We start from the raw sequence: 27,734 nt of genomic DNA, 5'->3' as shown, positions 1-27,734 counted from the left end.
GGGCTTAAAGGACCTACACAAGAAGTGGAAGTAGTAGGACCATTAGGAAACGGTGATCACAACATGATCCGATTCAAAGTCAAAATAGAAATGCCAAAGGGGGGGGGGAGGAGGACCATTGCAACAACGTTCAACTTCAAGAAAGGAAATTATGACGCCATGAGGCAATTGGTAAAGAGAAAACTCAAGAACAGCTCCAGAAAAACAGATGGTGGAGCAAGCCTGGACATTATTCAAAGACACGGTAAACGAGGCGCAGAACCTGTATATACCCAGATTTAGAAAAGGGAGCAAAAAGAATCAAACAAAAGACCCAGCATGGTTGACCAATGAAGTTAAGAATGTGATAGGAGACAAGAAAAAAATCATTCAAGAAATGGAAAAAGGATAAAACCGAGGAAAACTGGAAAGAGCACAGGAAACATCAGAAAGAATGTCATCGTGTGGTCAAAACAGCGAAAAAAGAGTATGAAGAAAGACTTGCCAAGGAGGCATGGAATTTTAAACCATTCTTTTGATATGTGAAAGGAAAACAACCGGCGAGGGAGGAAGTGGGACCCCTGGATGAAGGAGACAGGAAAGGAGTGGTAAAAGAGGAAAAGGAGGTGGCAGACAGATTAAACAAGTTCTTCTCGTCAGTCTTCACGAAAGAGGACATATCCAGCAGCAGTATGGAGCCAAACTTTGCCAAAAATTTTCATTCGTGAATTTTTTTTGCCTACTTGGCTGACCTGTTTGCAAAATATTTCAAACTTGGCACAAAATTTCAGACTCCTAGGTAGTTTCCTTCTGCCGCAGTGCTTAAGCAAAGTTGGTGTTGTAGGTCACACGAGGCATGGGAGTGGATCGATTGCTTTTGTTCAACCACCCCTAGCTCCTGACCAAATTGAGATAGATCCAAAAAATTTTGCAGCGTTTCATTTGAGATCCTAGACAACATCCCTGTAAAATTTGGTTGGATTTCAAGGGGGTCGAGGGTGGGCTCCTGATCCACTTGACATGGAATGGCCCTAAGGTATGGGGGGGGAGTGTGTGTGTGTGCATGCGTGGGTTACAAGGTCTGGTCAGGGGATGTGGGGTGGCCGGATTGGCAAGGCAGGATGGGGGCTGTCAGGGTGGTAGGGGGGAGGGGCAGTTCTTGGCACAACATTTCTTTTTTTTTTTTTTAATGGGCCCAGATGTGCATAACATGCACAACATCTGTGCCCATAAAGCCCTACTTTTCCTGCCCTGAACAGCTTAGCAGCAGGAGGCTGCTTTGCGGTGTCCTCTGCCGACTCTGCACCTTTGTCAGCTGGCTCTGCGCATGTGTTTGCTGCTTTCTTTAACAACTGATCGAATGGACCACTGGTCTGACCCAGTAACGGAAATTCTTATGTTCATGCAAACTTGTTTGAACATCAATCTGTTTTCAAATTGGATAATTTTACTGACACCAGTTACCCACAGGATTTTAACAGCTGTTAGAACATCTGGCCCTGTACCTGTGTTAGAGGTACATCAAGTCAGCTATGGTAGTATCAGTTGCACATTGGGCTCCTTTGGGCCTTGATTTACAAAGGCTTTGTTCTTTGTTCCAGTGAAAAAGGAAGCTTAGTAACATAGTAAATGACGGCAGATAAAGACCTGAATGGTCCATCCAGTCTGCCAATAAGTTATACCCATTAAAAAATACATGATTAGATTAACTTGTCTCTCTTCTTTGATATTTCTGTGCCTTAGACTGTAAAATCTTGTATTGTCTTAGGTTCCAAATGCTGAAGTTACATAGAAACATAGAATATGATGGCAGAAAAGAGCCTTCGGCCCAACAAGTCTGCCCCTCAAATAACCCTCCCCTCTAAGTTCTTCTTTGAAGTGAACCCACGTGTTGATCCCATTTATTCTTAGTCGCGTTACTGGCCTCAACTACCTGAAGTAGAAGATCATTCCAACGGTCAACCACCCTTTCGGTGAAGAAGTACTTCCTAGTGTCACTATGAAATTTCCCGCCCCTGAGTTTTAACAGATGCCCTCTTGTTGCTGTAGGGCTTGTAAGGAAAAAGATGTCGTCTTCTACCTCAATATGGCCAGTAACGTATTTGAACATCTATCATGTCACCCCTTTCTCTGCGTTCCTCGAGAGAGTAAAGCTGCAAATTACCTAGACGTTCTTCATATGGGATATCCTTGAGCCCTGAGACCATCTTGGTGGCCAATCGTTGAGCCAATTCCATTCTTAGCACATCCTTCCGATAGTGTGGCCTCCAAAATTGTACACAGTATTCCAGATGTGGTCTCACCATGGACCTATACAGCGGCATTACCACCTCGGGCTTTCGGCTGACAAAGCTTCTCCGGATGCATCCCAGCATTTGCCTAGCCTTGGATGAGGCTTTCTCTACTTGATTGGCTGCCTTCATATCTTCACTAATGATTACTCCCATGTCCCGTTCTGCCACAGTTCTGGTTAAGGTCTGCATGGGTTTCTGCTACCAAGGTGCATAACTTTACACTTCTTGGCATTAAAATTCAGCTGCCAAATAGTAGACCAGTGCTTCAAAAAAAGTATGTCCTGTGTCATAGTGTCGGGCATGGTACCTCCGCCCACTATGTTGCATAATTTAGCATCATCGGCAAATAATGCAATTTTACCCCGAAGTCCCTTAGGCAGATCTTGTTTGAAGATATTAAATAGGATTGGACTCAGGACCGAGCCCTGCGGTACTCCATTGTGTACTTTCGACTTTTCAGAGGGAGTACCGTTTACCACCACCCTCTGAAGTCTGCCACTGAGCCAGTCCTTAACCCATGCAGTTAATATTTCTCCTAGCCCCAACAAACTCATTTTGTTTAAAAGTCTATGGTGTGGGACGCTATCAAAAGCCTTGCTGAAGTCCAGATACACTACATCTAGGGACTCTCCTTTATTTAGTTCTTTTGTTACCCAGTCAAAGAAGCTGATTAGGTTGGATTGGCAGATTCTCCCCTTTGTAAACCCATGCTGGTGGGGATCCCTCAGTCTTGTCGTCCAGAACCATATCTAATTTGTGTTTAATCAATGTTTCCATAAGCTTACACACTATTGATGTGAGACTTACCGGTCTGTAATTTGCAGTCTCTAACCTGTATCCCTTTTTGTGGAGCGGAATGACGTTAGCTGTTTTCCAGTCTAATGGAATTTTTCCCATTCCAAGCTCACTCCATCCTATCCAACCATCCCGTTGTTTTCAGGATATCTACCGTAAAGTCTGGCCAGTTACATCCTCATGTTCCATATTAGTGAAATTCACATTGATGCCCACCCCAGCCCATCCTACACTGAATCACCATTTCCTTTGCAACAGCAGCAGATGAATCCAGAGACTAGTGGGATAGCACACATCTACCAGCAGGTGGTGATAGAGAAACTGATTAACAGGTGGTCCTCTTGGCTGGCACTTCTCCTGTATCGTCAGTATTCTCTATCTCCCAGCAGGAAATGGTCGCTATTCAACTAGCTCCTGAATTCTGGCTGTGACTGGAAAATTATTTTCTCCTTTTGAGGTTTCTCTTCAGTGAGACTGCCATTCTGTTTCTCCTGTTGAGGTTTCTCTTCAGTGAGCTGGCAGTGCTATTTCTCCTGTTGATATTTTCTCTTCAGGGGTGTCCGGCTGAACGGTGCCGGCTTTAGGGGTTACACCTGGGCCCCCCCAGGTCCCTGCCTCATCCTCCCTCCTGTGATAGAGGGTCTGACTTGGTTCCTATTTTTCTTCTTTCCCTTCATTAAAAAAAAAAAGGGACTCCACGATTTCTACATTGCCTTTCTGCCCTCATGGTGCTGAGCAACCGGTTTTTTTACTGGCATCTCCCTGCACTTACGAGCACTGACAACGGTTTGTGAGTGTACAGCTTTTGGTTTGAGGGGGATTCGATCGCGGATGTGTGTTAGAGACATTTTGGAGTCCTGTGCGGTGGTAATCTTATTTAACTCGCTGTGTCTTTTTGAGCTCTAGTGGTGGTGCAACTGTGTTTGAGTGCGGTTACCTCTACCTATTTTTAGTATGTGCATTTGCGATTGCTCGAGGTCCTCCGGGTGTGCGATTGGGCAGGCGATCGTAGTGGCTAGGCTTTTGCCACGCACCGGAGGCGCGCGATTTTTACATTGGGCTTTTGGCGGCACCTCTAAGTTCTTGCAAGAATGGCGACAGGGGAGCTGAGCCTTTCCCATTCTCAGATGACGCGCATGCGGGTTTTGTTTGGTACGAGTGGTAGCTCTGTGGCAGTCATGGCTTTCACGTTGGCTCCAGAGGAGCTGGAGTTTTCCCGCTGGCGGTGGTCACGCACGAGCGTGTGTTCTTTTACTAGCTATGCCGCTCTGATGTTGGAGTTGTTTTCTTTGTGCTGCAGCTACTTTGTCCTCGGAGACGACAACTTTGCCATGATTGGGGCAGGGTTTGCTGATACCGCTCCAGGTGGGTTAACTTTCGTGTCTCCGCAGTTTGTTTTCTAATCTGCCCTGGGGTGTTTATTGAAAGGTGTTTCTTCTGTAATCTGCAGCCCAGGCTTCTTTCTGGTCTGGGTCGATGGAAGGCTGATAGGCACGGAGTGTGCTCAGCTCCAGGAGAGTTCTCTGTTTTCAGTGCAGATGTCTCCTCTTCTCTTCCAGGGTCGCTTTGCGGTGCGTATATGTAGCTGACTGGTGAGGTTATTAGTGCATCTTTGCAGCGTGGCATGCGGCTGGTTGCGCTTGAGATTTGAGTGGTGGTTTTCCGGTTGGCCGGGCAAGGCATCTTGGTAGTACTTCTACTCTTTTATATGCCTCTACAGCACTGCCTGTGACTGGTGACACTATAGTACTCATTGCCTGAAAGCGACAGTATCTAGGGGCATCATTGCTCTGCTCTTTTTCATGTGGGCAATACTGTCTTTTTATACATCTTGGGTGCCGGGACCTGCAGATTCAGGGCTTATCAAGCCAGATTTTACGGTGCTCTGGGATTGCAAACCCTATGTGGCTGTTGGCTTCCTCCTTGGAGTTCTATTTAGGGGTGCCAGTCTGGTATTCTATCTGTCCAAGTACAGCTCCTTTTTCATGAGGCGGCGTACTCAGTCTCAGCTTATGTCAAGTGCGCCTTCCCTTTAAGGACAGTGGGTTATTGGTGAAGTTTGCCTGGAGTTAATCCTGGATTTTAGGGTTTCCGGATATCGGTGATTCCCACGCCTTACTCCTGGGAGTTCTTTTGGTGTTCTCACCTTCCGTGTTCTGGTTTCCGCCTTGTAACATGTTTCTTCTTACATCCCAACACTGGGTTTTTCGCAGGAGAGTTACTTCTTTCAGAAATTCCAACTCTTCTCCAGTCCGTTCCCCAACATTCTGTGTTTCTCTCTGTTGGGAACTTGATCTCCTCAGTGCTTTCAGCTTTCTCATAGAGACAGGGACACAATGATGGCAGGTCAGGTGTCTGTCAACATTTTTTTAAAGGTGATTGCAATTTTGCATCTTTTTTCTCCCGTTTCCCCTTCTTGCTTGGGGGTCACCGTGTTTTCAGCTTCCGTAAGGTTGTGTTGCAAGACCCTCTAGGTGTTACAGGAACTCGAGGTAGTAGTTTCAGTTCTTTCCATACTCAGGGCCATTATTCCAGTCATTTCCTTGTTCCCCGCATCAGGGATTTAGTCCGGCTGGGGCGTGATTTCTTGTGGGTCCCTTAGTTCTCTGACTTGTTTTTTTCCGAGCACCGATTGGAGTTTGTTTACCTCTTCCTCGTGGAACAGCATCAACGGTGCCATGCTCGACTGTGCCTCTTGGCCTAGCCAGGGCTCTCCGAGAATTTTAGCACAGGTCCTTCCTTTCTTTCGTGGTCGACTGGTTGGTTGGACTTCTTCCAGCCTGCTTACTTTATCAATCTCCACCGGTTGATTTCCTTTCTTCATTCTTTGGCTGTGCATCTTCACATTTGCTGAGACCTCTCTGGTCCTGTACCAATTCTTGGACTATTTGGCGATGCTTCTCCTCTCAAAGGTAAGGAATGTTTGCCACCTTCTGTTGTCCTCGACGACTAGTACATGTGATTCTGTACAGGTTCTAAGATCCGTGGTGGTGATTCCCTGGGACCTTCGCCTCGTTTTCTTGTGAGATCGCTGCAGCAGTCCCATTTGTTCTGGGTTCGAAGGTGATGGTAGTGGTTGTGGCGTTTTGTCGCAACCAGGGGACTCAAATACATCCTTCATCGTCCCGTTACTTCAGGTGCCTTCCTGGTGGGTCAGTTTGGCGGTGACACAAACGAGTGATTTCTCTATTTCGATCTTTGGATTCCCTACAGGACTCTCTGTCCTGTGGTAGTCCTTGGACCATCTCGTAGGGTTGTTTGACATGCAGGGTGACCACTTCCAGTCTCAGGTTTGTCTTTTTTCTTCAGTCACTCGGACCAAGAGTATAGGTTTATATACAGGTTCTAGAGTCCATGGTGGCATTTCTGGACTTAGCACCTTTGGCTGGATTACACGTCAGCTTGCTGCAGCTGTGGCTTCTGTGCCGATAGTGCCCGGTGTAGGAGTCTGCACCCATAGTGTCTAATGGACTCCTTATCCATAGTTCAGTATAAGTGGGTGGCGAAATGATTTTTTCAATGGCGTGCCATGATTATCAATGGGCCCTCTTATAGTTGCCAAGGTTTCCAGTCTTTGTGATTAGGAGGCTCGGTTCCTTCCTGGCTCAGCGTTAGGCATCTGGTCTCAGTAAGAGGCTCAGTGTTCGCTTGCTCTTAGGGAGTTGTGGACGTTCAGTCTAGCATTTCTGGAGTTTCAGGCCATCCTTCAATGAGGGAATTGTAGGGTAGCGTCTTGGCGGTTGCATTTTTTCTGCCGCCGCAGAAGTGTGCAGATCATTCGGTTGCTGGTCAAAGCAATGATCCTGTTTCGGTAGGTGGTACCGTATCTTTCTCTTCTCTCAGTGACTCACTTTGCGAGATCAATAAAAAACAAACAAACAAAAAAAACCACCACCAACAACAAAAAAAATAACCCACATGTTTCACATACTTACTCAGTGTGGGTCTTCTCCATCCCGGGCTTTGCGATCTTTCCGCTCAGGAGCTCCAGCTTCTTGTGTAGCGATGACACCTCCTTGAGCTATACTTCTACACCTTATACTGCACTGCCAGCTTTTCACTTCTTCAGCGGGCTCTGTGAGTGGGAGTCGGAGTGCGTAGCTCCATTTGCTCTTTTCTGACCTCTGGGTACTCTTCTTTTCGTGTTTCCCTTGAACAATGCTTGCATTCTTCCTTCTCATGGCTCGATTTCACGGCATGATGATATTCGTAGCTCCGGTTTTGCCGCGCCGTCCTTGGTATGCGGGTCGGAGGGGTTTGTTGGTGAGCGAGCTGTTATAGCTCTCGGTATCTTCGGATTTGTTTACCCAGGGATTCATCGACATGAACATTTGTCTCACTGACGTACAGGCCTAGCTCTTCGTCTTGGCTGAGGCATACAAATTATTTCTCCTTTGTTCCAGGCGAACCTGATGTCTGTATCTGCGGCTTCCGCTTGTGTCTGGAGGGGTTCTTTTGAGTCCTAGGCAGTTCGCCTGGTATTTAGTCATTCTGTACTTCTGCTCTGCTTCTATGTCTTGCTTATCAGTCCACTGTAGTTCGGTTCCTGATGATGGTACCACCTATCTTGGGTGGACTCTTATGATAGTTATTCGGAATTTCAGACACATTCCGTTTGAGACTTTTTGTCTTTTGACGCTGTAACGAAGGGGCATTGCTAACAGTGTTTCTTGTGACCATGACTCCATTTAGGTGAGTTTCTCCTTTGTTTCTTCCTCAGGTGATATATTCCTTGCATTTCAGTCGCTCTCCCTATTCCTTACTGCTTTCTGGGAGGAGGACTGGGGGGGCGCGTGCTTCTCTTCATGGTGCTTCTTCGACCTTTGACTCTGCCTCTTTGTCTTCTTCGCGCGACACATCAAAGCTTTGGGAGCGACCAAAGCGCCCATTGCTTGACGGCTCACGGGGATCTTGATTTTCACTTTCTGTATGGCAGGGAAGTGGTTCCCACATGAGCTTCATGCATTTTCACCTCGATCTCTGCCTCCTTCTTGGATTGAGTCCGGAGGTTTTCTTTGGCATCCATTGGTCCGTGCTTCTAAGACGGCATTTTATATGCATGCCGTTAAGAAGGCATTTTATAAGCTTGGTGCGATTGAGGATATCAGAGACTGCACAAGCTACTTTTGGTGCTTCAGTCATTGCAGAGGCGGGGTATGCTTCCCACCCAGATTGAGGATTGCTTTGCTACATCCCACTAGTCTCTGGATTCATCTGCTGCTGTTGCAAAGGAAGGAAAAATTATGTTTTTTTCTGTTAATTTTCTTTCCTTTAGACGCAGCAGATGAATCCAGAGTCCCACCCTTTCTACATATTGCGGTTCGGTTTATCTTTTGCGAGTTTCTGAGGTTTTGTTATAGTTGGTCGTTGTATTCTATATTATTACCTTTGGACTTTATTAAGGGAAATAAGTTTTTTGCATACTAAGCAGCTTACAAGTTCCGAATGCTTGGGCAAGGAGCAATACTGATGATACAGGAGAAGTGCCAGCCAAGAAGACCACCTGTTAATCAGTTTCTCTATCTCCACCTGCTGGTAGATGTGTGCTATCCCACTAGTCTCTGGATTCATCTATTGCGTCTAAAGGAAAGAAAATTAACAGGTAAGAACATAATTTTTCCATATGGGACACAGACTATGCAGGTCTGTCCAATACCTGCCTTAGTTCTTTAATTTACAACCTTCGCTTTCTAACTAGAGATCCTCTATTTTTAGCCCATGCTTTTTTTGAATTCCATCACTGTTTTCCTCTCCACCACTTCCCTCAGGAAGGCATTGCAGGCATCTACCACCCTCTCAGTGAAGAAAAATTTCCTAACATTGCTCCTAAGTCTTCCTGTAACCATAATGCAGCTTGAAACACAACTGACATACACAGCAGCAACTCTTGAATGCATTTTTCCCTTTATTGCCCTGTCTTCACCCATCACCCAGTCTTGTATTCATTCTGTTTCTCCTTGCCTTGTCATCACATGGTCCAGTGTTTCCCAAACCTGGTTCTGGAGGTATCCCAGTTGGTCAGATTTTTAGTATATCAATGATGAATATTCATGAGACATTCGTATGCAGTGGAGGCAGTGTTTACAAATATCACATGAGCATTCATTGTGGACATCCTGAAAAACTGACTGGGATATCTCCAGTACCGGGTTTGAGAACTCGCATCCCAGGACAACAAGCAAGCAGTATATTCTCTCAGATGGAGTGACGACATCTCTGAAGCCCAGTAACAACGATCTAAAAGTGTAGTGTCGCTTTAACTCTTGAAAAGTCTTGATGGACCATACCACGTAAGTTCCTTTCCGCCCGATATCAGCTTGCAGGGACATCAGTTTTTAGTCTTCCATGGAGCTAGCTAGTTACGTTTGCATGATTTTTCTTCATATTTTTTTGCCTTCCTGTACTTTTTTCTCTTTATATACTTATTTTCCTTCCTTAGTATTCCTCCTTAAAATTATCAAATTTTAATTTATTTTTGTTGTTTCTTAAGTGCATTGTGTGGATTTCTGTTCTTTTTTTCAATAAAAACATTTTTTTAAATTTTTGATTAGCTTTCGGGCTCTTATCAGGACTGGAGGTATCGATCAATTTTTCGGGGTGTCATTCACTCAACTACCGCTACGATTGAGTGCATTGACCTAGCGGAGATTTTTTCCATCGATGTCCAAGAGCCTTCCTCCTGGTTTAAAATTGTTCTTGGTGTAACAGGACTATTTCTTTTTTAAAAAAATATGGATTGCTTCATGAATTTAATGCTAATCCACACAATTCGTGCTTTCATTGTCTTGGTCTTTATCCCTGCTGTGCTACTCAGGTTCAACATGGACAAATGTAAAGTGATGCATGTCGGTAACAAAAATCTCATACATGAATACAGGATGTCCAGGGCGGTACTTGGAGAAACCTCCCAGGAAAGGGACTTGGGAGTTCTGATCAACAAGTCGATGAAGCCGTTCACGCAATGTGCGGCAGTGGCGAAAAGGGTAAACAGAATGCTGTACCAGGCCATGGTGTGCCCTCACCTGGAGTACTGCGTACAGCACTGGTCGCCGTACATGAAGAAAGACATGGTACTAGAAAGGGTCCAGAGAAGAGCGACGAAGATGGTTAAGGGGTTGGAGGAGCTGCTGTACAACGAAAGATTAGAGAAACTGGGCCTCTTCTCCCTCGAACAGAGGGAGATTGAGAGGGGACATAATCAAAACATTCAAGGTACTGAAGGGGATAGACTTAGTAGATAAGGACAAATTGTTCACCCTCTCCAAGGTAGGGAGAACGAGAGGGCACTCTCTAAAGTTAAAAGGGTATAGATTCCGTACAAACATTTCTTTTTCTTGATGCTTTTGAGACCTTTTTAGGGCTACTGTAGTTTTATTCTACTTTTAGATACCCTCCCTTTTATTCTTTCCCTATATGTTCTCTCTCTTACTTGATAAATTGTAGTTCTATCCTTATTCCCTTTTTTGTTCCTGTTTGTTTTGGTATTGCTTTTAAAAGTTTTAAATAATGAGTATTGTTTTGAAGGATGTATAGTTACTCCATATGTTTTTAACATAATGTTCACCGCCTAGAAGGCCGATTGGGCGGTTTATAAAATTTTTGAAGAAACTTGAAACGTAAGAAAGTTCTTCACCCAGAGAGTGGTAGAAAACTAGAACGCTCTTCCGTAGTCTGTCATAGAAGAAAACATCCTCCAGGAATTCAAGACAAAGTTAGACAAGTTCCTGCTAAATAAGGACATACGCTGGTAGGTCTAGTCTGTTAGGCGCTGGTCTTTGACTGGAGGGCCGCCGCATGAGCGGACTGCTGGTCATGATGGACCACTGGTCTGACCTAGCAACGGCAATTCTTGTGTTCTAATTCTTTGAAGGTTTGTTTTTTTCGGCAAGAAAAACTTTTCAAATCTACAATGTCTTCACCTACACCATCTAAGTCTAAAGAAACATTGAGAAAACCATAGAGATCAACATAGGTTCCGTCAGTACCATCAACTTCTAAAAATGCTAAGAAGCGCACACATACTTCTCTGCTGGTTCATAGATAGGCGTCTTCTCAAGCATCGTGTAAGTCGATGTATGCCAAGGGCTGATTCGAAGTCTCCTTTTACTGCAGTTAGCTTCTCCTCAGAGGTATGACTGTTCATTGAGGTCACCGTTGCCTTGATACACTACAGCTCCGGTGGCATCTTCTGTGCCAACAATGGTACTGGTGCAATTCTTACAGGAGCAATTACATGAGTTCTTTCAAAGGGAGTTGGCACTTATGTTGCAGTCGCAGCTAGCCACCAATACCTCCTTCTGCTCAATCGGTTCCTTCCCAGCCCGAGTATCACTCCACCAAGGACTCCAATTCTAAACCTCTCATAACTCAGTCATAACAGTGTTCCTTCACATCAGATTGGTACTGAGATACCGATTGGAGCTCTTCCAGGCACCGCAGTCACGGTATCATTCCAGATCAAAAAAACAATGCCTTGTCTCGAGAACTGACTGATTCTGATCTCTCAGATTCTGCATACTCGGATCCAGAACTTTCTACTCCATATTCTTATGGTATTACTCCTGATTTTTCTCCACTTCCAAGACATAGATCTTCACGGGAGAAGTTGTCCTTTGCCAGATTCATATGCCAAATGGGGCATGCTCTGCCACTGAAAATGTAATCCGATTCTCAGCCTAAAGCAGAATTGTATGATGCCTTGGATTTTGATCAAGCTCCACAGGACTGCTTGAAGTTTCTGTTTAATGTAATGATACCCTGTTTCAGAATTGGGAAATGCCTCATCTTGTGCCTGTGGCTCCTAGAAAGCTCAACTATCCTTATAGGGTCCAAGCAGCAAAATCCCTCTTAGTTGAATTTTCTCTAAAAAGATCATTTAGTACTAGAACATATGCATGTATTCCTCCTGGGAGAGAAGGCTGTACTCTGTACAAATTTGGTAGAAGGCTCGATAAAAATTCTATGCTAGCAAACCGTATTCTCAGCTATAACATTATGACTTTATATCTTAAACACTTAGTCCAGCAGTTGCCTACATTTGAGCAACATCTTTCTACTGAGGTTTATTGATCAATTTCAAGAAGTCACTTGTAACCTGGAAACCAGAAAATTCATGGCCAAATCTGTGTTTGATGCATTCAGTGTCACGTCCAGAGCTTCAGTTCTATATCGCCATGTGTCAACAGACTTGGTTATAGGTCTCCAACATGGGCCAAAATGTTCAAGATTGCCTCGCCAATATTCCTTGTCTAGGAGATGAATTGTTTGGTGACAAGATTGAGCAAGCCACTGAAAAAAATGACTAGTCGTGAGCAAATTATGACAACTTTGGCTATCTCAGTCTTCCAAGTCCTAAACTACTAGGTGATATTATAATCCTAGATATCGGTCAACAACCTTTTAAGAGACTATTCTCAGTCCATGTTGTCTTACAGTTAGTTACAGTACTTTATTTAAGAGACAACATTTATTAACAAATGTTAAACCCAGACAGCAATGTACCTAGAATATCAAACTCAGCCTCTGCAAAAATCCACTCAGTCCCTTGATTTCCTTATCCAGAGACTAGCTGTCGTTCAATCAGCTCATTCTTCCCCTTATCCCATAGGAGGTCGCCTTACTAGATCATTATTGGACCCTGATCACCATCAACAGTTGGGTTTTAAAGGTCATAAAAGAAGGCTGTGCTCTCTGTCTTTGCAAACTGCCTCCACACAGACCTCCAAGAAAGTACTCTTTCAACACTCAGCAGAACTCCCTTCAATAAGAACTCTCGGGCCTTCTACAGCTGAATGCTATCAAACGTACCACCCTCAGCAGACAGGCTGGGGGTTCTGTTCCAAGTATTTTCTCATATCAAAGAAGACTGGAGGATTGCAACCAGTCCTCGACTTCTGAGCCTTCAAGTACTTTGTTAAAGAGAAGTTTTGCATGTTCTCTTGGCACTCTCTATTCCCTCTCAGAGAAGAATGACTGGCTTTGCTCTCTGGATCTCAAAGAGGCATACACACACATCCCCATTTTTCTAGCCCACAAAAAATACCTTCATTTTCAGACAGGAACACATCACCTACAATACAAGGTGCTACCCTTTGGCCTAGCATCAGCACCCAGAGTTTTCACAAAGTGTTTAGTTGTAGTAGCTGAAACATTTCACTCTTCTGGCTTTTATGTATTCCCTTATCTGGATGACTGGTTGATCACAGCATCCTCAAGTGGCTCAGATAGCAATGGACTCAACCATACGTTTATTAGGACTTCTGAGATTTGTGATCAACTACAAAAAATCCCATCTCCATCCTACCCAGTGATGTTGGATACAACTCAAGCCCATGCCTTCCTTCTGCAATAGAGGCTCAACAACCTGCTTTGCCTTTGCAACCAAGTCTCTACTCAGCATACTATGTCAGCATGTCACATGATGCACCTTCTAGGGCATATGGCTTCCAAGATACTAGTTAACTCCATTTGCCCGTCTTCATCTCAGGGATACCCAATGGTATCTTGCTTCTCATTGTGTCTAGCCACAGATCCACTTTTCCATCAATTTAGTCATCTCACTTTGTAAATATCTATAGTGGTGGATGGTACCATCTACCACTCCAGGGGCCTACTTTTTCATGTACTTCCACTTAAGAAGATCTTAATGACGGACGCGTCCGTGTTCAGATGGGGAGCTCATCTAGACAGCCCTTGAACTCAAGGGACTTGGAATCATTTCATATACCTTATTTTTCGCTCCATAAGATGCACCTTAAATTTAGAGGAGGAAAACAAGAAAAAAACATTCTGAACTAAATTCTCCCTGCCAGGCTTTAAAACCCAACCCCACACTCCTTGCCAGGCTCTGCACCCTGCCTCCCTCTGGTGGTCTAGCAGTAGGCAGGGATGTCAAGGCAGATGACTTTTTAAAATATGCAATGTCACCTCAGTAACAGCTATAGTAAAATAGACAAATATAGTGCAAAATATAGACAGCAGATATAAATTCTCAAAACTGACACATTTTGATCACTAAATTGAAAATGAATCATTTTTCCTACCTTTGGTTGTCTGGTGACTTCTTTCCTTCCTTCCTCAGGCCTAACAATTGTCCCTTCCTCCCTCCTTTGTCCCCCTCACTGCCTTCCAGCCTTTGTCCTTGCCCCCCCCCCCCCTTCACGCTCAGGCCCAACAATTGTCCCTTCCTCTCTCCCTTCTGTGTTCCTCTCACTGCCTTCCAGCCTTTGGTTTCTCCCCCCGCCCCCAACTCAGGCCCAACAATTACTGGTATCCCTCCCTCCTATATTTCCCTTACTACCTTCCAGCCTTTGTCCTCTTCTGCCCACCCACTGATACGTCAACGAGGCGGCTGCGATGGGGGGGATGGGGGTTTGGACTCCTGGCACAGCAGCAGGTCAAGGGACGAGCGGGGAGCCGGCATGGAATGAATTTCTGGGAAGAAACAGGCAGGTGCAGCGATTGCACGCCGCTGGCCCAGAAGCCTGCTCCCCGAAGTCAATTCTGACATCGGACTGAAGGTCCAGGCCAGCCATTGACATCGGAGTTATGGCTTCTGGGCCAGCGGCATGCAATCGCTGCACCTGCCTGGCTTTTCCCTTCCTCTACTTATGGCGGCATTGAGAGACCAGAAGCAGCGGCGGTCGAAATAATGTAACGGCCGAGGGGATGTGGTTGGGTATTCATTCCATAGGACGCGCCCTTTTTTTTCCACCCACTTTCTTGGGGGGAAAAAGTGCGTCTTATGGAGTGAAAAATACGGTAAATCTAGAACTTCAAGCGATATGCAGAGTGCTGAACATGTATTTTGGGGTCTTTTCCTCAATCGAGTAGTTCTGGAACCCATAGACAATCAAGTCGTTATGAGGGAAACCACTGCTTGCCCTGGATCAATAGCATAGAAGGTTGTTTCCCCTTGGGTTTTGGCCAGGTACTAGGGACCTGGATTGGCCACCATGAGAACGGACTACTGGGCTTGATGGACCATCGGTCTGACCCTGTAAGGTTAGTCTTATGTTCTTCTATTCTTAAGATTCTTATGTTCTTACTGTATCAACAAGCAGAGGAATACAGATTCTCGCCTCCTTTGCCAAGAAGTGACTCAAATCTGGAACTGGGCCATTCTGTGTAACATCTTCCTCAAGGCAGTATATCTGGTAGGTAAGCAGATACCTTCAACCTCACGAATAATGGTCCTTGAATATAAAGACAGTTCAACAAATTTCAGCATGGGGAAACCCTCAGATAGATCTGTTTGCGTGTCTCAAGAATTAAAAATTCCACTGTTTTGTTCCAGGCTATACTCGCCACATCGTCTAGAATCCAATGCCTTCCTGATTAGATTGAACAGACGGGTTCCTTTATTTGTTTCCTCTGATACTTTTAATAAGGAAACTTCTATTCAAACTCACAACGGGAGCCAGTTACAGTGATTCTCATTGCTCCGAAATGGCCAAGATGGCTCTGGTGCTCTCTTCCACTTCAACTCAGTGCAGAAGAGCCCATCCATCTATTGATTTACCCATCTCTTTATCACTCAGAAAGAATGGTCCCTACTTCACCCCAATCTGTTTTAGCTTTAACATCCTGGTACCTCTCTCCCACAGACTGATTTATTTATCTCTTCACTCCAGTTTTAGCTTTCATTGATGCTGTTAGGAAACCTTCCATTCAATGCTGCTATCATTTTAAGTAGACTCGTTTTTCCTCATGGTATACTCAGCAACTCTACTTCAAGATACATGTCCCCTGTCTTCAGTTTTAAATTACCTTTTACAGCTCTTAGATTCAGGTCTAAAGACTATTTCAGTGAGTGTACCTCAGTGCCATCAGTACCTTTCACATTCCTCTTCACGATAAGCCTTTGGCTACACACCCATTGGTTTCCAAGTTTATGAAGGGACTCATGCACATAAAACCACCAATACTCCTCCAGTTTCTTGGGACCTCAATGTACTTTCCACTGTTGTGAAGCCATTGTTTGAGCCATTAGCTTCTTCACTCAGATATCTTACGTGGAAGGTGGTTTTTCATCAATGCGTCCATGGATGCACTGGTTTCGTACCCACCTTATACAACCTTCAACCTGACAGAGTAGTCTTCCATACTTGTCCCAGATTCCTACCAAAAGTTGTCTCGGAATTTCACCTCAACCAATCTATGGTTCTACTTCCGTTCTTTCGAAGACCACATTCACATTCCGATGAAGCTGCTTGCCATACGCTTGGACTATAAATGTGCATTAGCTTACTACCTGGATTGAACAAAGTCTCAACCTCAATTCTCTTTTGATTCTAACAGACTTGGAATTCCAGTTACCAAGAGAACAATTTCTATGTGGCTAGCAGACTGCATCTCCTTCTGCTATGCTTAGGCTGGGCTACTGTTGGAAAGTCAAGTTAGAAACATAGAAATAGACGGCAGATAAGGGCCACGGCCCACCAAGTCTGCCCACCCCAATAACCCTCCCCTACCTTTCTCTGTGAAGAGATCCCACGTGGCGATCCCATTTTGACTTAAAATCAGGCACGCTCCTGGCCTCGACCACCTGCAGTGGAAGATTATTCCAGTGATCAACCACCCTCTCGGTGAAGAAGTATTTCCTGGTGTCACCGTGTAGTTTTCCGCCCCTGATTTTCCACGGATGCCCTCTTGTTGCCGTGGGGCCTTTGAAAAAGAAGATATCCTCCTCCACCTCTATACGGCCCGTGAGATATTTAAACGTCTCGATCATGTCCCCCCTCTCTCTGCGTTCCTCGAGTGAGTATAGCTGCAATTTTTTCAGCCTTTCCTCATACGGGAGATCCTTGAGCCCTGAGACCATCCGGGTGGCCATACGCTGGACCAACTCAAGTCTCAGCACATCTTAGCGGTAATGCGGCCTCCAAAATTGTACACAGTACTCCAGATGGGGTCTCACCATGGATCTGTACAATGGCATAATGACTTCGGGCTTCCGGCTGACGAAACCCCTAAGTATACAACCTATGATTTGTCTAGCCTTAGATGAAGCTTTCTCCACTTGCTTGGCAGTCTTCATGTCCTCACTGATGATCACCCCTAAGTCACGTTCTGCTACAGTCCTTTGTAGGATTTTACCATTAAAGGTGTACGTCTTGCATGGATTTTGGCTGCCCAGGTGCATGACTTTACATTTTTCGGTATTGAAACTGAGTTGCCAGGTCCTGGACCAGTGCTCCAGTAGGAGTAGGTCGTGCACCATACTGTTAGGCATTGAGTTTCCGTCTGGCCCTGTGCTTTGGTCCGACGTGTTCCTGCCTACTACATTGCATAGTTTGGCGTCATCGGCGAATAGCGCTATTTTACCTTGAAGTCCCTCAGCCAAGTCCCTTATGAAGATGTTGAATAGGATCGGGCCCAAGACCGAGCCCTGCGGCACTCCACTGATCACCTCCGTCTTTTTGGAGGGGGTGCCATTCACCATCACCCTCTGAAGCCTACCTCCAAGCCAGTCCCTAACCCATGCTGTCAAACTCCCCAACATCCAGCTTCCCTGTCACCCAGTCAAAGAAGCTGATTAGGTTAGATTGGCAGGACCTTCCCTTAGTAAATCCATGTTGACGCATATCTCGTAGATTCTCCTCGTCTAAGATCGTATCCAATTGGCGTTTTGATTAGAGTTTCCATTAGCTTGCTCACTATTGATGTGAGACTCACTGGTCTGTAGTTAGCAGCCTCCGTCCTGCATCCTTTTTTGTGGAGTGGAATGACGTTAGCCGTTTTCCAGTCCCATGGTAGTCTCTGTTGCTTTTCTCTGTTCCACTCCTATTGAAAGCTGCCACCTGGTCCTCCCATACACACTTTCACGTCCCATTACTGTCTGGCATTTCATTCCAGATGGGACAGTTGGTTCAGCCAAGCAGTTCTTCAAAATTTTATTTTCTACATAAGTGCCAACTTCCCAGCATCCCTTTCATGATAGCTAGGGAGTTCCATCTGTGAGAATATGCTGTCTGCTTGTCTTGGGATATAGCACAGTTACTTACCTGTAACAGGTGTTGCTCAGGGACAGTAGGCAGATATTCTCGCAACCTTCCCTCTTCCCTTAGTTAGCTTTTTTACTGAACTGATGGTTCCATGAGCCAATGTTGGACAGGAAGGCACTCGTGCATGTGCGGTATGGGCCGTTTCAAGACTTTTTTCAAGAGTGATACTACACTTTTAGACCGTTTGTACCTGGCTCTGTGAATGACGTCACCCCATCTGTGAGAATATCTGCGTGCTGTCCCTGGATAATACCAGTTTCAGGTAAGTAACTGTGCCATCTCCTCCCTTATTGGCCATCCTTCAAACTTGCTAGTCCTTATTGCCCTGGAAGCCAGTCAGCTACCCTCTGCCCTACCCTCTAGTAAATGAGTCAGCTTGCCACACTTAGACCTATCTTAGCAAGGTAGCAAGTTTCTCTCTACCATTAGCCCATTGTTAACCGCTTTGAGTTTCTTCTGGTTGAAGACCTGGTATATAAAGTTAAGTTTTAGTTTAGTTTAGCCCTGCAGTTATGCATTTTGTGGTTCTGCATGAGTGTGAGCCACACAATGTAGAGAACTCTTACACTGGTCTCATGAAACTTGAGACTAACAAGGAGTTCTGTACCATGTGACTCAGGCTCGCACAAATCCGTGCACAGAAGAGGCAATTTCCTGTTCAGCAGCCACCATAAACACTTTTTAAAATTGGCATGAAAATCCCAGGCGTTGGGGACAAATGTATAGTTGCCGTGGTGACCTGTTACCTAGAACTTGTCGAGCACTGCTTTAATAAATTCTAGTGTTCTTTCACAGGTTCTCCCTAAAGTCTGTTAAGATGATGCCTAATTGCTTTTTAACTCTCACAAACCTGATCTTCAAAAGCCTACATAGGTTAAAGATCAGGTGGTTATTTGGAGATAAAGTACATATATTATAGAGCTGGGCTTGATGGACGTTTGGTCTGTCCCAGTTTGGCAGTTCTTATGTTATGTTTCTGATCTGCAAAGGTTTCCTCCCGGAGTGAGCTGCTTCTATATGGGAAAATAAGAAGAGAATGTGTTTGTAGAGCACTACGATTCACGGTTTCCTTACTTGCGAATTCGGTTATTTGCGAATTTTTTTTTTTTTTTTTTAATTATTATTATTATTTTATTCTTTTTGCAGGCTGCCCGAACTTCCCCGGACCTTACCTGGTGGTCTAGCAGTGACGCAAGGCAGGAGCAATCTTCCTATGCTCTTACACCGTGCAGAGCCATTATCAAAATGGTTGCCGTGAATTTCCGTTGTAGTCTCAAGACTACAACAGGAACTCACTGCAGCCATTTTGATGATGGCTTTGCATGGGGCAGGAGCATAGGAAGATCGCTCCTGCCCTGCGCCACCGCTAGACTACCAGGTAAGGTCAGGGACGCAGGAAGGAGGCGGGGGTGGGTCAGAGCCAGCCCAAAAAATTATTCGCAATCTTCCCTATTCGCGGGCCGGCTCTGCCCCTAACCCCTGCGAATATTGAGTGTCTGCTATAATCTTGTAGGATTCAAAATCTGGAACTTATGCTTAACACTTGGGGGTTTTAATAGTGGCATTTTTGAAAATATTTTGCCATTGTGAAGCAAATTTGGTAATTCAGAGTTAGCTGAGGGGGAGGGAGAATTTGAGCAGGTTCCTGAGGACTAGTAGTTATACCTCATTTTGAATTGGGGGTTTCCCCTGATCTTCTGATCCAGTTTTAATATGTAACTTGGGACTCCTTTTTAAGAGGAAGAAAAATGTGAATGTGCTTGTCTTAAAACACTTTTTTTCTTAATTTTTCCACAGGAGTACAAATTTGAACTTACTTGAAGGTCTTCTATAACTATTGTGAAGGTAGTTATAAAATTTAAGGTCCTATTTTATGTTTAGTTCATCAGACTACAGAATCCTTTTTTATGAAATTACTGTGCATTATGAAAATGAAACTTTGCAAGTATTTCACATCTTCATTTACTTTTTTATGGCTATCTTAATCTAGTTGATCTGTCTTCAGCCATGTAATCTAATTTTACTGTGTACGGTCTTTTGGGCAAAGTGGTATATTCTTTTCTACTAACTTCTACAGTTGACTCTCATCACCCACATTTTCTTAGGCTTCAGTTGATCTAATCTGAAAATAATGCCAGATGCATCTTATACTTTTTAGCCTTTGTGTCTTGCATTATGTCCTTTCTTGGACAAAACCTGGCACAGTAATGTCATGTCTTCCTCTACCAGATACTACTATCTTATGTTATCTACAAAATGTTGATGCTTCTGGTTTATACTTGCCCATACAGATATTAGTGTATCTATCAGATACAGATGGCTGCAGACTGAGTATAAAAATTATCTGGTTTAGAGTATAATGTAGAATAGTAATCATGTCACATAACTGTAAATCTGTATCTTTTTGAGATCATCATGCAAGTTTTTTTTTTTTTTTTTTTTTGAAGTTATCTGCATCTGTTTATATTGCTTCTTATATTGCTTGTTTTTCTACAGAGCTGTCTGGCGTTTCTCTGCTCGAAGAAGACTCTCTCCAGTCATTATCGATCCTTTCTTGGCGTTTCTTCATTTTTGAACTGAAGTTTGCCTAGTTCTCTAGTGTGAACTTTCTTTTCAACCATCTTTACGATTTTGATCCATAAAATAGACAAGCTATAATTCTACAATGTCAAAGTCATTCCAGCCATCCTCTCTCAGTAGGGATTCACAAGTTCATGGGCGTGATCTTTCTGCAGGAATAGGCCTTCTGGCTGCTGCTACCCAATCTTTAAGTATGCCTGCCTCTCTTGGAAGGATGACCCAGGGTACTGCACGCCTTGCTAGCTTAATGAATCTTGGAATGAGTTCTTCATTGAATCAGCAAGGATCTCATAATACGCTGTCTTCTGCTAGTGCTTCTTCGCATAACTTGCCATCTATTTTTAGCATTGGAAATAGAGGTCATCCCCCTCTAGCTTCTCAGCACCGTGGAGATCCAGACCAGGCCACTAATATATTGGCTAGTTTTGGTCTTTCAGCTAGAGACTTAGATGACCTGAGTCACTTTCCAGAGGATAAAATCACTCCTGAAAACTTGCCCCAACTTCTTCTACAGCTTAAAAGGAGGAGAGCTGAAGAGATATCTTCATTGGGTTATGGTAGAGAAGGCAGATCTGTTTCCCGGGAGCAGCCATTCAGAGTACCTAGGGATGACTGGGAAGAATCGAGGTCCTTTAGACGGGATAGTTTTGAGGATCGTGGTTCAGGTCTCAACCCAGTGGTTGAATATGACCATGGGAGTCGCTCTCAAGAGTCTGGTTACTATGACAGAATGGATTATGAAGATGACAGATTAAGAGATCGAGAGAGGGGTAGGGAGGATTCTTTTTACTCAGAGACCTCACATAGCTATCGTAAGTTTGACAGTGATTATGACAGAATGGGTCGTGGTCCTGGTCAAGAGAGATCTTTATTTGAGAAAAAAAGAGGATCTCCTCCAAGTAGCAATGTTGAGGACTTCCATGGATATTTACCCAAAGGTTATCCCCATCTGTGTTCTATATGCGATATGCCAGTTCACTCTAATAAGGTGAGTTCCTACATTGTATTGGATGCTTCTCTTTTCCATTACAATATGATCTGTTTATTTTTAACCACCTTTTTTCCTTAAGCTACTGCTGTGGCGTGAATGGTTTAATTGATCTGTATAACGTATTTATTCCCAAGTATGTTGAATATCATGCTGCTTTATTTCAAAGGTGACTTCACATTTTTAATTACAGGGCTTTACATTACTCCTCTGTTAGCCCATATTGCTGTTTGGTCTGAAGATGTAACTCCTCCTCCACTAGGGTTTTTTTTTTTTTTTTTTTAAAGACTTCTATTAACCATAAATTTGGGTAGTTTTATTAATGTGTCCAGTTTTCTGTCCAAGAACCTTGTTTCAGGTTAAGCTTTCCATTACATCAGTTTGTTTTGGTAGTTAAGATTCATTCTTGCGTGGTATGCTTTTCTTGCCTACAGCCACAGGGCAAGAGTTAAATGTAAAGCCCTGGAATTCATTTGCAGCAGTTCATATAGTTTTTTTGTACATTCATTCTTGGTAAACACATCAACACCACTGTATCACACTGTGCCTTAGACTTATTAGCTTTCTATTTTCAGTACACCATTTTGTACACATTTCAGAGTGATGTTCCACATCTTTTAGACTGCAGATAAGAGTACTGTACTGTCCTGAAATAATTTCCTACTCTCAGATCTGGGAGTATGTTCTCAGGCCTAAAGCAGTATGAATATTATATGCATTTTGGTAACAATCTTCCCAGAACATTCAATTCATAATTTAATCTTGGTAAAATACTGTTCAGACTAGCTAAAATAGTTCAACCATATTGAATTTTCAGGTAAAAGGATAGTATTCCTTCTACAATATCTCATTACAGGCTTAAAATCTAAAGTTTTTCACAGTTTTCCCAAAGACCTCATATTTCTATCACGGTCATTCATTCTTTCTGGGAGTACATTTGTCTTGCTAAGCAGTTGAGGGTTATGAAAGAGGAAACAGTAGCAGATTTTTCTCACAACCCTTACAGGGTACATTCTGGGGCAAGTACTTCTTGCCTCAAATTAAGCATACATTTTCTCTTATATTCTTGAAATACAGTGTAGGTTTCTTTATCCTGCTTTATCCCAGCAGCTGGAATGCAAAGAAAATAAGAACATTCCTAGTGACTTTACAACTTTTTCAGAGAAAACTAGGTGAGATTAAGAGGTAGCAGGATCTACAAAATGTGGGTAGCTTTAGCAATCCAAGTTGTATTAGAAATACTTAAAGGTTGAGTCTAACCTGCTGAGCACTTTTGAAAATCATCCATGCAATATGCTTTCAGAAGGTGGTTGTTTGTTGTTGTTTTTTGTTGTTTTTTTTTTGGGGGGGGGTGGCGGGTAAAGAACATTAAGCAGAAAAGCCTCCATAGGAAGTAATTCTAGTAAATTTCCTTGTTTCTCTGGTGATGGTATGATCATGAAGGCCCAAACTTGCAGTTGTGTAGGGGTTTATTTTTTTTGTTTGTTTTTTGCTTTTTAATAGCAAACAGTTCTCTATAGTGCGGGGATGTAGGTAAACACTAAGGGCCTAGATTCACTAACAGTAGCGACTCAATCGCTGTTGGCTGATTCTCTGTCCGATTTCCCAACAGTGGTTGATTCACTATTAAGTTTGCATGCAAATGATTTGCACGCAAACTCTCTGACTCAATCGCTCAGTGAGTGATTGAGTCAGGGCAGAGCTGTGACAGGAGAAGCTGTTGCTGCTGTTGGGGCTCCCTTCCTCCCTCCCCAAACCCAACAAAATTGCAGGATGGATGCAGACTCTCTCCTGCCATCTGCGCTCCCCACACCGCACTAACAAAAATGGCAGGAGGGATGCCGACTCCTTCCTTTTCTCCCCCCAAAAACAAACGTGGACATCCCGGTCTGGTCCCCAACTGCCACCCCCGCCACTTCAAAATTATGGCAGGGGGGGATACCCACTCCCTCCTGTCACCGGACATGGAAGCCCCCGTTCCCATCCCCCTCCCTGTACTTGTGAAATAAGTTGGGAGCAGGAGGAGTGCTCATTCCCTCCTTGGCCTCCTCAGACGCGATTGAGCCTTAGGCCCTCATTGGCTCAGGTGCCTCAGGCCCCTCCCAAGGGAGGAGCCCGAGATGCCTGAGCCAATCAGACCCTTAGGCTCCTCCTCATGCATCACATGATGCACTGGGGTAGGGCCTAAGGCCCAGACACGTTGGAGGAGGCCGAGGAGCAGGAGGGACTGAGTACCACTCCTGCTCCCAACTTTTTTACGGGGAGGGGAATGGAGAGGGGGGCTTCTGAATCCGGTGGCAGGAGGGAGTGGGCATCCCTCCTGCCATAATTTTGAAGCGGGGGAGGGGGGGGAGTTGGCCCGATGGCAGGAGGAAGTGGGAAACCCTCCTACCACAATTTTTAAGTGGCAGGTGGCGTTCGGGGAGGGAGGGGGCACTTGTCTAGAGGGGGGAGCTTTTTTATTTATTTTTTAATTGGACTGATATTAAAATATGATTCAAAATGGCCAAGCAATTGTTAATGAATCGATCTCTTGGCTATTTTGCATGGGATTTTACTAATTTGCAAGGGTTGGATCGGATTGTTAAGTGGGCGGTGGGCCTTTTATTGAATCAGGTCGGGGAACAATCACAAAACTGGTTATGTGATCGTCGGGACAGGATCGGAAGGTTTAGTGAATCTAGGCTTAGGTGATGTCTTCAACAGAGCCTTGTGTGCTGGTATTCTAGCTCAGAGAACTCACCTTTTTGAGAATGAGTGGGGGGTTCCCTCACTACCTTGATGAGCTTCCCCAACCCTCCTAGGCTTTGGATGTCTTCTCCTATAGCAGTGTGAGCAGCACCCCTTTTCCCCTGCTCAAATTTTCCAAATTCCTAAATTGCTGCAGCAATGTTTATTTTAGTCTTGCTTAATTCTGACCCAGCACTATTCAACCCCCAAATTGGCAGATTTTTGTGTTTGGCTTTTCTGCAACATGATTTTGATTCCACAAATAGCTTCTCCCAAGGGCTTCACTTTTCTAAGACATTGGTAGCCAAAATCAGGTTACAGTGGCTTGCTGGGCAGCTAACTTGTCACTTGCAGCTGGGTCTCTGGTATGCACCACCATCCCCTCCTCCTAAGAGCTATGGTCTCAGAAAATGAACAAAGGAAAATAATGCACTTCCCAAGTCAGGTAACTATCCTGACAAAAGGGGGAGAAACTGCTCCCGATAAAGGGATAGCAAAAAAGTTTTCCTTATCAACAGCCAATGAATCAAGAGATGAGTGGGTTGTGTCCATCCCCCACAGGTGGAGATAAAGGGCACCAAGCTGAGCTCTGTCATATATAGGATAGTATGCTCACTGGTAATCCTGTATTCTCTGTCTCTGCAAGTGGATGGTTGGTCTTTTTCCTGCTCCTAGTTTCATCTCCTTCTTAGTGTGGCTGGGAAGCAGTAGCTTGGTTCAGCCTGGCTTAGTTACTTTTTCGGCTTAGGCTTCCTGGGTAACTATTGCAGGGTATAGCTAGTGGTGCCAGTTCTGTACCCCACCCCAGTGCCTACATTTTCCATGATCCTACACTTCTTGTTCCCTCCTGACTGGAGAAAAAAAAAAAAAAAGGAAAAAACCCAGATGTGCGCAGGTACTCGAGGCAAGTTTGGATAGCCCACACAGTGTCTGTTTTCCTGGGAGGAGTGGTGAGTACTGCATGTTTGTTGATCTAGGCCTGGTAGTGTTGCAGTTAAAAAAAAACAACTAAATTCTTCCCCTCCCCTACCCCCAGCATGGTTCTTCAAGCTGACTCTCAGGATGGCTGTTGTCTGCAGCATATAGGGCTGTTCCTGTGATGGCTTACCAACCATTTGCCAGGCTCCAGGTATCGGAGCAGCTTGATGGATGCTGATAGCGGGTTGGGGGTGGGGGGGGACACTCCAAGTATGGGTATTTTCTCCCTCCTTGTCATTTTGGGCCATGTTTGGCTTTCCTTAATCAGCTTTTAGAGATCTCCGTGCATTCTGCATAACTGGTCTTGGCATGCCTGTCTTCAAATGCAGTGGCAGCCATCTATGCTCATTTTGTTTCCTCCTAACTTGAGTTCTTCAAGTGGGGTACTGCAGCTTGTCTTTGGTTGGAGATAGGACAGGAGTGTACTTGGTTGGCTCGCCCTGAGTTGGGGGGAGGGGGGCTCTCGGTTCAGTTATAGACTTTGGCCTGCTTGAAGTTCTTCCTCCTTTAGTCTGCATGTAGCCTGTCAGGGTAGGGTTGTCCAGAAAAATCTAAAGTTGGAAAAACTGTGAATTGAAATTTTTCCCATGAATTTGATTGTGTTTGATCAGAAAATTAATTTTTTAAAACCCATCATGGGGTTGCTCAGAGTCACTGATTTCACATAAAGCTCTTTTTCTTAAAAATTTATTATTGTTGCTTAATGGAACAAATTTCTTGGTATTATAGCTATAACTTTTATGTTTTCATACTCAGCAATGATACATTGATAAAAAGAAAATATTGTACAATCCCACTCTATTCCTGGACAAGTGGTTATGCAATTATGGTCTCCAGACGGTTTGTAGGAAACCTCAGTCAGTCTTCAACCCCTTACCTCAGAACTGCCTCCTATGAATCCAGTTGCATTGCCTATAAGCCAGACAGGAGGAGCTAGTTTTCTGCTCGTGTCTTATTTTTCTTTAAAATCATTCTTTGTTCACAATTTGTTTCTTCTGGCTGTAGAAGATCAGACTTGGGAAAGTCTGTTTCCAGTGGGTTGACTGCCTGGCAATGTACCTTCTGGACAGCCTGCACTTTTGGATTGGAGCTCAGGGATTGTTCCCTTAGGAGCTGGCTCACCCCAGGTTCGTCCACTAGTGGGTTTAAGCGAAGGCTGAGTGGCTCCATGGAGGTATGTCCAGGATTGGGGCCAACTGTGCTCCTCTGCCAGGTCATGCATGCAGTGTGTTCTGGTAAAGGAGATCCCTGGCTGCAGTCAGAAGACCAGCAGTCCAGTTTGATAACAGCTTTCCAGCACACAGCTTGTCATATAGTGAGTAGAAAACTGATGGTCTGTCACAGCGATTTTTTTGGGGGGGGGCCTTTAAAAGTGGTTTTTGGGTAATTTGGGAGTTAGCTGTAGTCTTCTTCCTTTAAAATAATTATTTTGGGGGGGTTCCTGTGCTATTTTCTTTTAAAAATTGCTCTGCTGTTAACTTGGATTTTTTTTTCTTAATTGGAATTTAAAGCTATTTTTCGCCTCTACAAGTTTCGTCTTTGCAAGAAAACTACTTCAGATTCATACCTTGTTTGCGGTGGATGGCTGAGATTGTCTTTAACCTGTGTTTTGTGTTGATTCTTCAGTGGCACAGGTTACTAAGTGCACTTCCCTCAGTGATGGTAGGGTGGTGGTGAAGGACACTCAGGACCGCAGAGTGGATTTTGTCCTCAAGCGCCTACTGCCTACTTTGTGGCTAGAGCTTGTCATTTGAAGCTCCGCATTGATCCTGACCTGACCCTTTGGAGGCTTCTTGTTACAATGTTGGTATCTGTTCTGCAGTACTATAGTTGTGGGTTAGGCTGTTGGGGCCAGTTACTGAGTCCAGCCCTTGGCATTGCTTTCACTGTGGGTAGTGCTGTTGCTCATAAAAAGTGTTCTAGAGCAGCTGGTCAATTAAACCTGTCTTGGGGGAGTGGGAGTGGCCAAGATGGCGGCATTGACCGAGCTGTGAGATCGAGCTCTCGTGGCTGTTAGCGGTTTTTTTCCTAGAGCAATTATTCCGCATAAAAGGAAAGGTTTGGTTAAGGCGCCTTCTTCCTTGACGCCGATACCACCTATTAGACAGCAGACGATTGAGTAATTATTGCCCGGTATCTGCATTGGGACTGGCGGAATTAGCCCTGTGCTGGGGAAAGGTAAAGCAGGCCTTAAGTCACAGGGGCATGAAATCTCTCTTTCGCCACTGAAAACAGAACCACCTCCTTGTCCGGCGGATTCAAACGCCCTGCAGGTGGGAACTACCAGTGTTGCCGAGGACATGCCTGGAGTTCCGGAAGAGGAAGCAGCCGGGGCAGATGAGCTTCTGCCGATGGAAGTCAACATTGGGGAGAGGAACCCCTCCA

The 27,734-nt window shown here is 44.5% G+C and overlaps 1 protein-coding gene across 4 annotated transcripts in view; it reads left to right on the top strand.

Moving 5' to 3' along the window:
* The window catches only part of MATR3 (matrin 3), a 260,631-nt gene that overhangs the window by 25,766 nt on the left and 207,131 nt on the right, over nt 1-27,734 (top strand). For all 4 annotated transcript variants that reach the window (XM_033926968.1, XM_033926969.1, XM_033926970.1 and 1 more), the window contains exons 2-3: nt 19,871-19,918; nt 20,570-21,641. In XM_033926968.1, coding sequence (XP_033782859.1) covers nt 20,739-21,641 — 903 coding nt within the window. In that variant the 5' untranslated portion in view covers nt 19,871-19,918; nt 20,570-20,738. The remainder of the gene's footprint in view (nt 1-19,870; nt 19,919-20,569; nt 21,642-27,734) is intronic.

Source organism: Geotrypetes seraphini, chromosome 18 (genome assembly GCF_902459505.1).
Source record: "Geotrypetes seraphini chromosome 18, aGeoSer1.1, whole genome shotgun sequence".
Taxonomy (NCBI): domain Eukaryota; kingdom Metazoa; phylum Chordata; class Amphibia; order Gymnophiona; family Dermophiidae; genus Geotrypetes; species Geotrypetes seraphini.
Note: the sequence above shows the minus strand (reverse complement) of the source record. Positions and strands in the feature narration are given on the sequence as shown.